Source organism: Necator americanus, chromosome IV, assembly GCF_031761385.1.
Source record: "Necator americanus strain Aroian chromosome IV, whole genome shotgun sequence".
Taxonomy (NCBI): domain Eukaryota; kingdom Metazoa; phylum Nematoda; class Chromadorea; order Rhabditida; family Ancylostomatidae; genus Necator; species Necator americanus.
The window spans coordinates 1,579,793-1,590,924 of record NC_087374.1 but is presented as its reverse complement, the minus strand read 5'-3'; the positions used below and the strand labels follow the sequence as shown (position 1 = coordinate 1,590,924).

The 11,132-nt window shown below is 33.9% G+C and overlaps 1 protein-coding gene across 1 annotated transcript; it reads left to right on the top strand.

The window, feature by feature from the left end:
* Positions 1-971: 971 nt before the first annotated feature.
* RB195_000138 (uncharacterized protein) lies at positions 972-1,262 on the top strand (the record flags this gene model as incomplete). Its single annotated transcript, XM_064196311.1, has 1 exon — positions 972-1,262. The coding sequence occupies one exon, from the start codon at positions 972-974 to the stop codon at positions 1,260-1,262; it is 291 nt and encodes a 96-aa protein (XP_064052192.1).
* Between the last annotated feature and the right edge of the window lie 9,870 nt (positions 1,263-11,132).

The window sequence follows — 11,132 nt, the reverse complement described above, 5'->3', positions numbered from 1 at the left end:
AGTTTGTGCCAGGTTTTCTGCCGAAAACATAACTCTCTTTAGTTTTTCCATAAACTATCCTTTCTCGATGGTTCCATTTGTCCAGTAAATCCAAGCCAATTCTTCCAGCAATTTCCTCTGTTCATTCATATATTAGTGGAGTGGTGGGAAAGTTCCGGCTTTCTAAGGACATCGAGCACATTTTGTCTGCGGAATGTTCGTTAGGTTTTTTTTGCGGATTTCAAGGATGGGAAAGTGAACCTCGATAAGATCTGTTAGCCGCTGGAAAAGGAACGTTTTAGGATTTAAGATAAGGATGATGTAGCGAATTGAGTTGTTCACAAGAAAAAAAAACTACGATTGGGGAATTGTTTGTAACCGAAAACAGTGCGAGAACTTTGATTTCCAAGCTTTCGTGTTGTTTACCCTGAATTTAACGATGGGAACATTTTAAATGGCCATCAACACAACGTATTTTTGGAAGACGAGCAGAACTTGACTGTACATACATAGTACTGCACTGTCCAAGAACAACCTACCTTTTTATTCTATACTACAAGAAAATTCTCTAAGATTTTTTTTTGGAAGAAGATTTTTGCCAGTTCTCCTAGAGATCAGTACTTTCTCACCGAATCAGTGTCTGTGTGACCTCACAATATTCCAGAAGCCTTGTCATCTTGTTAAAGTATTGAGAAAAAAATAGTTCCTTCGACGTAGGTCAAATTTCCTTCAATTAACTGTAATCATCTCATTTCTTATGGTAAATTAGTGTGGAGTTTTTCCCACAAGAAGGGCTAATTTCTTCATTTTTATTTTATAAAACTTTTTTTCTTTTTACAAATTCCCTGCCTAAAATTTTGAGCGAAAAAAGAAGAGTTGCATATTCGTATTATCTTAATAAACAGATATTAATCAAATATCGTTAGAGTTTATAGGAAAGGTGTTGAGCAAGAGAAAAAAATACGTTTTAGACTTTCGTCCATTATCGCAAAATGTCCGTAAAATATGCCAAATGTGATCTACAGTGGTCCACTTCGGTGATTTGTTTAATAATTTCACGGAAAAAACCAGGACTATTCGGTACATTATTATTATTATTATTATTATTATTATTATTATTATTATTATTATTATTATTATTGTTATTATTATTATTATTATTATTATTATTATTATTATTATTATTATTATTATTATTATTATTATTATTATTATTATTATTATTATTATTATTATTATTATTATTATTATTATTATTATTATTATTATGTGTGAGAGGCTGAAAAGAGCAAAATGTCAAGGTGTTAATCAATTAGAGATACTAAAGATAAAGAGAATTAGAGAATTAGAATTAGAGAATTAGAAAGAATTAGAGATACCACAATAAAGTTTTAAATAATCCCTGGTAGCGAGTACCTTGTTCCTCGCTATACGTTAACGCGCTATTCATCCTTCGAGCCCCTGATTTTCATGCCACGAAAATGATCTGCCACCTAGTTATTGGACAGTGGAGGCCAATAAAAAGAGAGAGGATTGTGTTGTTCGGCTCGGAAGGTCGTGCCTACGCAAACTATCTCCTATTTGCAGTAAATCAGAAAAGTGTCACTGGACATAAATGCACTTATAGGCGGCCGTCGAAGAAATTTGTAGGAGGTAATTTGTAGGTGGAAGAAGAAAGGACGAACAAGCACGAGATTCAAGTAAAGAAATCTACTATTAGAATAATTAAGCTTTTCATAGAAAGTTAAAGGTGAGAAAAGAATTGTCCATTGAGTAATTTCTCATCGAACATTTGTTTTAAAATTTCTCCACCTAACAAAACTTTAATTTCACGGAAAACACGAAGAAATGATTCACTGGTACTGTAACAAAGTATGGTAGTCGAAGGTTGGAGGAAACGACGGTGCCCTACACATTATACGGATACATCTGACAAGAAATATTTCCGGAGGACATTTTTGAAAAAAAAATCCATTCTTCAGGTAACGATTTTTCTCAAATTCCAAGAAACTCATCAAAATAAGTCTGAGAAAAATATCTGAAACTATTTAAGAAAAGAAATTAGAACATATAAAAAGTATACAAAGATCTGGATATGTCAAGTACAAAAAGTATGCAATATTTTTCTTCAATTTCTATTTTAAAAAAAGCAATAATCGCATCCTCCAGTAAAAAGAGTGCTAAATTCCAAAAAAAAAAAATTAAAAAAAGGGGAATTACAGAAAATAGGACTCCAAGAATTTGGCGCATCGTAAAAGAAAACGTACGAATAAGGATTTGACGTAGACGAAAAGCTTTGTAGATGTCAAGTGTTGGCGATTAATTTTAGGGGATTTCGATGAAATTAAGTGGCGCCGTATGTTCGACAGCTTTCGAAATTAAGGGCTCCTCTCCGCTCCGAAAAACAACGACAACAGCTTCGGATCATAGCGTCAGGAAGAGTTCAGGAAGTTTTCCTCACGAAGAGAAAAAAATCAGTGCAGTGAAGCAACACAAAAGTTGAAAGAAAAAAAAGAGCGATGATGATTTTTGAACCGACGAATCCGCCGAGATGAAACGGCAAAATTTGCCAAATGTGGGCGTAACGTGGTGGTGGTTCCAGAAAAGAAAAGCAATCGGCCACGTCGCGCTTCGAACAAAAGGACAAAGCCACTACCACTCGTCGACGACGGCGCTTCAACGCCACCACCACCGCCACCGCCATCGCCGCCATCAACTACATTCATGTATTGAGCTGCTAATTTCAGTGGAAAAATTGTCCCACGGCTCGACGCGACAACTGACTTCCGCATAAAGACGGCGAATTGCTTCGACTAAAAATAGCAACAGCATTACTAAAACACTACCGAGAAAAAGTAAGAGTAAGTAAGTAAGAGTAAGTGTCGTGCTCATAGAAAGTTCCCGAAGTGTACAGTTTGTTTCTAAGCTGCCGCCACGTTTGTACAGTAATCAAACGTTACGCGCAACGGCAAATATTACGTCTACAAAGGGCTTTCACGTGGATGCCGACGCGTGGATAACTGAGAAATGGGTGATAAACGCCGGGCAAGACATCTACTTCCTCTTTAGCTTTTTTTTTTAAAAATTTTTCGGAATGTTAGCGTTTCTTTCTTTCTTTCTTAGCACGCAATGTTGCAAGCGGATCCACAAATCCGCAAATCTCTGCCTATTTAATGAGGATCGTGTATTCCAACATCCGAGCTAAAAAAAGGTCCCATGATGAGTGTAAAGAGCGAGGAAGAAGGATGACTAAGAGGTATTTAATAGTGAAAAAAAAAGTAGGAAAGCAATACTTACAACAAACGATTCCCACAAAAACCTCTTCCTGAACCCCATCGTAATCCTATTAATTCAAGGAAAAAGATGAAACGTCGATGAACAGTAAAAAAAAACTTCTGAGACGAAACCATCAGGTGCTTTTTTGCAATCTTTCAAACCTTTCTGCGTTCGTCAGTGACCGTACTCCAGGACACCCAGCGAAAAAACCAATAACTAGTAAAAACGATGAAATCTCTTCGAGATCCAGAAAATCTCTTTTCAATAGAAGAAAATCTATTCAAGCCGAAATTTCTTTATTATTTTAGAAGATGAACAAGTCATGCATATGTATATATGGAAGAAAAAAAAAACTTCCTGAATCTATTCCTCAATTCTGAGGATTATTGGTTGGAGTACAAAAGAATGCCAAAGTTGTTGATTGCGGTGAGAAAGCACATAATAAAAACTAAGAACTAAATGTAAAGGAGATGGATGAGATTTTCCTTCTAAAAAAACAAAATACATGCAAAATGGAAATGAAAAAGCGCAGGGAAAAATTTCTGGAAGTAGTCAGTGAAATAAATGTGGAGTGAACACGTTTGCAAATGCAAAAGAACGATCTGAAATTAAGGAATGAGCAAATAAGTGAAGAAAAGGTCATGCAAACATACAGGAAAGAGATAGAAGAGAAAACGGAAAGAAAGAAAGGAGATGAAGAGAGAAAGGGATAAAAAGTTGCTAGAGAAATGAAAAGGTAAAGTAAGAACTAAGTAAATGATATCAAATATCGACATATCCTTATTCTTATCACTATTTTTAATAAATAAATAAATAAATAAATTTGAACTAAACTTATGAAATTTGCGTGGTTCTAATTAAGAAACTACATTTGATTGAAAGTAATATAAAAATAAAAATAAATGAAAATAAAAATAGTGGAATGATTTTTTTTTGTGAAAAATGCGTTAAAGTCAACCTCTAGCTCTAGCTTGTCATACTGAGCATATATGTGTATTTATGCAAGAATATTAATGTTTATGTTTTTTTTTCGTAGATCTATTTTCCTGAAAATCATGGAATATGGCCAAGAAGCAACTACATATTACAAAATTTATAGCAACTTATGAAACGCTAATTATTTCAAGTGTTAATTTTTAAAATTTTTAGAGGTGAAACGCAAAAAATATTCCATTAACATTATATTACTATTTAAATTATATTATTTATTATTACTTCTATTATTGTTATTATTAATTAAAGTATTAAAAGCAGTTAAAACATTCCCCAAAAATCAGCTTACGAAAAGCTATTTGTTTCGAGTGATAATTTTTAAGACATTAAATTTAAATTAAATTTTCAGATGATTTAGGTAGAAATACAAAATATATTCAAATATATCAAAAATAGGGGGAAAAGTAAAAGTGAAGCTAGAAAAATAAACGGGAAGAAATAAAAATAAGGTAATAATAAAAATAGACAGAAAAGCTGTCATTGTTGTTTGTAACGAGGGTAACGTGTGCTAAAAAATAAACACAGAATTTTCAAAAATAAATAAATGGGTGCTGCGGGTGGCGATGTTGTGTGATTCGCTACAGAATGCTTTGTTAACTCCGCGGTATTCAACGGGGTTGTGGGTGTTGGATTTCATTCTAATAGACGTCTCTCGATGTGTTGACTGAGGATTTGACCCCGACGACGTCGTTGTTTCACGTCGGCACATAACGATATCCGGGCACAAATACGGTAAGTGACATGAGACAATAGGCCACATAAGGAGATTAGCACACAAAAACGATGGGGCCACGGGGAAGTGGTCGGTCCTCGTTCCAAACGAACGTTGAGACATCACAACCAGCACAGGTCATCACACCTTTGTGGAAGGATTGATCTGGGTGTGGAACCTCCCCCCCCAAAAAAAACCATAGTATTGAAAAAATTCCCTAAAATTATTTTTTTCCGCTCATAAAGACTTTGTTCGACGAGCGCCCGAAAACTATGGTTTGAAGAAAATTGACACTGAGAATTTCCATAAGCGTTCATCTCAGGGAAATCCTACTGTGAAAAAACGAGGAATCTCCCTAAAATTAATTTTTGACCAATTCCAGGAGGTCATCCAGGGATTCAAACACGAAACTCCAAGCGAAAAACATAAAAGAGAGCGAGAAAGGTGATCAATCATAAAATCCTAGTTAAACAGTCAAGAAACGATCACTATTTTTTAGTAAATTCGAAATATTTCCCTTTTTGCTGGCCCCCCCCCCCCTCCAGCGGATTTCATTTGGAGAAAAAATAAATGGCGAGGAAGAGCAAGAATGACTAGATTTATATCCGCTTGAGAATAGAAAAAAATACCTCCAGCACTGAAAAGACAACCAAATGTTTCTTTCCAGCGGCTCCGGTCAATGGAAAAATATTGGAGGTATTCCGATGGTATGTTCGATAAAAAAAGCTGAAAAGGATTGGATTTCTCCACTCCTAAACATTAGGCGTGAAAACGTTGTGAAAGTAAATAATTGCGAGAAAAACCGTAGCTAAAATTTCGCTATTAGCCTTCGTGGAAGAAATTAATGGAATTAGAAAAATTAAATCTTACGGTCGTACGGTGGTACTTTACTAATATCAGATTCCACAAACAAAAATGAAGTACGAAACATAAGAGAATGTGGGTTTTGGTTGTTTAAGAAGAAATTTTATTCTTTTTTTTCCAAAAATGTGAATTAAAGTAAAAAAATAAGTGTGTGAACAAAACGACGATGATTCCAACGTCAAAAACTCTCACCTTTAAGTTTCGCTTTTGGCTATTTTGAGAAAATTAGATTAAGATACAGTTGACTGGGATTTTTGAGGAAGAACCGCCGTTGGTAGAGTCAGTACTAGTACTTTTTTAATGAAGAAATCTAAGGTAGTACAAAAATATTCAAATATTCTACATCTTTATACAAACATCTTCGTTCGATTTACTGAAGAAAAGAGAAAAAAAAAACCCAAATGACTCCCCTTAATCAGCACTTTTTTTCTGCAAAAACTTCTTACCGGATTTTTCTTCTGTTTCTGTTTCTTCTTCTGTGTTTTTTCTATTTTTTCATGTAAAAATTGTTCTGTTATAATGTTAAAGAAAGCAAAATTTTTCACCTTATCTAAGGAAGGGGTTTTGTTTAGACACGACTAAAATTGCATAGTTTTGTAACGAATATAAACATTCGTTTTGATTTACGTATTTGTTATCGTCCCGCTGGTAAGAAGACCGGCTATGACTGCTCGATCAATGGCTGGTTCGAAACCGCCCTAGTGCCAACCAAGTCCTTTATCGCTTCCGGGGTCGATAAATTGGTGCCAGACTTGTCTGGGAGGGCAAAAATACTAACTTACCTCGTCTCTGGAAATCATTTTAAGGCTTCAAGCACGTCCATAAATCTTAAATGATTCCGAATTGAAGTCGATCCTGTAGCCACATTCTCATAGGGATTGATCAACACCGTGCAATTCATCCTTTATTCTTTCTATCGGTCTGGATTGCAAAGAAAAAACATGGATGAGCTGAGATGAGAGATGACGATTGTTGAGTTTTCCTAGAAGAGATGTGAAAAAAAACTGAAGTTAATCAGTTTCTGTCTGCAGTGGCAGCAGAAGAAATTATTCTAGGAAGAGAGCGACGGCGGAAAAAAAGCGAATTTATCCTCCCAGAAATCAATGACGGACGTAGAGAGTGGAGCTAAACACTACAAATCTAAAAATAGAAGTAAAATTCCAGAAAATTAGGTGAGTCACTTTTTTTCCTGGATTTAGTGGTGCTGATTCATGTTCTTTTGTTGATCTATGGGTCTTATTTGAGATGTTGGGGAATACCTCACCCTTAAAATTCTTTCCTCGATTCTCCATGATTCTCAGGCATCATACATATTTGAAAGGAAACGCAAAGAACATATCTATTTTGAGCAAATTGATGAAAAAAAGACAAATTTCTCGCAATTTTTGATCTACATGGTGACAAATTTCCCGCAATTTTTGATCTACATGGAATTAGTGTTTTTGGAAGATCCATACAAATGTGCAACATATGTGTAGCGGCTCACTTCAACAGCTGTCAAAGCGGATTAGACGAAACGTCGTCAGAGATAAGAGAACAATGCCGACGATAATTCGAGGTCCGTTGTTGTCTGGAAGAGCAAAGCTTCCTTAAGAAAAGCTTTTTTTGTCAACCTCCAGCAATTTTAGAATGAAAAACCAAAAAAAAATCGTCAGAGATTATATTTTATAGCCAGAAATTCCGCGAAGAATTTTCCTTTCGCGGGACTCTTCCGATCTGTAGCCGGGGCCGTAAATCCAACAAAGCTGCCTGAAAAAACAATGCCTGAATAAACATAATGTCGAAACAATGTATGAACTACATAGAACAACAATGGCGTGTAAACAAAACATGACTAGGTCTGGGATTAATCTGATCGAAATTGTGACGACGTGAAAAATATCCGTGCAGCGCATGGAAACGATCCATGAAACCGCAGATCGGTAAGGTATTTATGAAAAATTACTAAGCAATATAATCCTAGCATAGTTATAGGAACCATCCGCACCGATTTTTTTCTCCTGAAGCATAAGATGATTTTTTTCCGTGTCCAGAGAACAATTAAGGAAAGTGTAAATGTGTTTTCCAACGGTTTTCTCAGTGAAAAACTGATCAATAACATTTTATTGTTACTATGATTCATTATTACTGTTGTTTTCATATTATTATTATTATTATTATTATTATTATTATTATTATTATTATTATTATTATTATCATTATTATTATTATTATTGTTATTATTATTATTATTATTATTATTATTATTATTATTATTATTATTATTATTATTATTATTATTATTATCACTATTACTTCATTTCTACGCGTTCCTGCAAAGATCTAACAGTTTTTACGGCAATATTCAAGGGTTATATTTTTTACAATTTATAAAATTATAAATTTTATAAGTGTTGTGTTCAACAAATTCACTGTAATTTCCTTGGGGTATTCAACAAAAAGAAATTTTTATAGGATTATTTTTCTCTATGTATATCCTAATGATTTTAGAAAGGCACTTCCCATTTTTTACGATGATGATAAGTAGAAACCAATTATTTCTGAGGGAAATGTTGGATACAGTAAGTATTAGGAAGAAAATTAGCACTTTTTTTTAACACGGTTATCTTTTTTCAGCTTTGAAAAACTCTTCTCGATCCGATTTCTGGGATTGAGGACAGCAATGCTCTTCTACCCTATCCTATCGTAGTAATAAGGATAAAAGTGTGCATTTGACACGTTGTGTAGTTGAAATTTGAGAAAATTACCAACAGTGAGTGAGTACACTTTGTCGTAATTACTACTATTCCATTAATTATTTCTATAAGTACATATTTTACAGAAAGACATTCCGATAGAATTCTCTAAAGAACGTAAAAAAATGAGAGGATGTTTTTGGCGGAACGCTTCAAATCCACCACCACCACAACAACAACAACAACGAACTCAAACCAACTCTCATAATTTATTAGCCGATGAAGAGGGTCCCGAAGCGATCGGAATGTGAGGGTCTATTAGGCTATGAAAACAATGTGTACGAGGGAGAAAATCGGGCGCTATCACAGCGGGAATGGAGAATGGCGACGAAATAAATTTATTTATTAGGTTGTGAACTTTTTAATTTAATTTTTATAGAGGAATTTTTTCACTTTTTAAAATTTTTCAATGTATTCTTCCTAAACAGAAGATAATTTAGATATATATGAACCGTTGTTGTCGAGTATGTATTGCCATTTTGTTCGTAATAATTCGAAAAATAATAAAAAAATAATAAAAAAAAATAATTTTAAAAGAATAAATCCAGAACCTTCTAGAAATTTCTAGCAAAATCTTCAAAAAAAAGTTACTTCTCGAAAGTTTACAACTGAGTGGTACAAAATTGACGAAGGTATGGTCCACCCGGAAATATAAGAGTAATCTAATACGACGTCTAACACATTTATGGAGCGCCTTGAAATAAATCCATGAAACCTTAGTAAGGTGAGGTATGTATGAAAAATTACTGAGCTATAGACACTATGTATAGTTTATAGGACTCGAAAAAATATGTAGCAAATTCAAATAGCAATTGCTTCTCGAATTACCTAATCCTAGAGATGGAATCGTCCTTTTATCACCTCACTGCAAGGTTGAGCATTCGAACACTCGTTTTATCGAAACGAATAACGATGAAAATTTTTGTAAAATGATTTTTATTCTACTATTATTATTATAACTGACTATTTAATTATTTTATTACTATAATTTTTTACTATAATCCTTGTATGATGTATTTTTTATGAATTATTTATATATGTATGAAAGCAGTATATTTTTACGCATTTATACGTACACAGCAGTATGTATGCAGCTTTTTTAGTTGGCGGTTATATATTGCTCAATTAATACAAAAAAAGAACATATTTCTAGATTTCTTCCTGATACTGTAGGAATCTCATCGGTTTTTTTTTAGCAGTTGTTAGCTCATTTTAGCTGTGTATTGTTATTTGTACCTTTTAAAATTTATAATTTTTTAAATCCAGCGGCTAGAAACCACACCTCACAAAAAGAACTAGAATGAAAACGAAAATTTGAGTTAGAAATAAATAAATATTTGTACTCTGCATACCTTTTAAAATTTTTAATTTTTTAAATCTAGAGGCTAGAAACACCACATCAGAAAGTACGAGAATAAAAACGAAAATCTGAGTTGGAAATAAAAACTTTTTTTCACTACATTTGGGGGTAAAAGGGAGTAGGTAAAAAGGGGTAAAGACAGAAAAGTATTAAAAAGAGAAAACTATTAAAAAGGTGCTAAGAAACAAAAGTAATTTGAGGATGAATGAAAAGAAAAGGATTGAGATAGGCAGTAAGTACTCAGAGAAACATTTTTAAATGAAGAACTAGTGTGAAAAGCAGAGATTGTCGTCAGAAATTATTACCAAGCTCTAATTAGAGTCCGAGAAAACGGATTATCAGGATATGTGAAAGAAATGATTGCAGAGAAATAAATTAAGGATGTGTGCTTCCGGGAAAAGTATGAACATGCGGTAGTTCGTAGCTCGGCAGCACAGTGCAAATATGTAAGTAATCTCCATTAATAAGCGTCGAGTAATGCGAGAACAGAAGAAAACGAGTTATTTATGCGGCACCTCATCGATGTTCTTAAATATGTAAACGTTCCTAGCAACTACATATGAAACGTTTCGTCTCCGCAAAACAGCCGTATAGATGCAAACATGGAAATATTCCAGGATTATTACACTACTATGTATGTGGTACGGTATCGGATAGTACATTTAGACTAAAGTGATGCCTGAACACATTGCTTACTTAGAGTCGCATATTACAGCAAAATAGGATAAAAATAAAATAAATATATTATATAATATATAATAAATAAAGAAATAAAATAATAAAAATCAATAAAAAAAACACATCGACATCGCTCAATATCCTATCACAGTCTTTACGTTAGATCGTCCTCATTAGATTACCGTAATCCCTTAGAGGAAATACTTGAGATGGTGTAAAAGTAGATAAACTAAGTATGTAGCGTAGTTATAAAAGATGCCTTCTTTACTAATATATTAGCAATTTAGTGTAAGGTACAATTTTTACAATTTACACACCTACAATTTAGTACTAAAATATTATAATTTACGGTATAATCTACCAAATATGGGCAGGTGTAGTGCAACGGTTAGAGGTTCCGCTTCCTGCACGATCGATCGGAAGTTCGAATCCTCCTTAGTGCTCACCAAGCCATTCATAACTTCGCGGTCGATAAGTTTGTACCAGGCTTGTCTGGGAGGATAAAAACCCTGACCTGATACATAGGGTAGCCTCC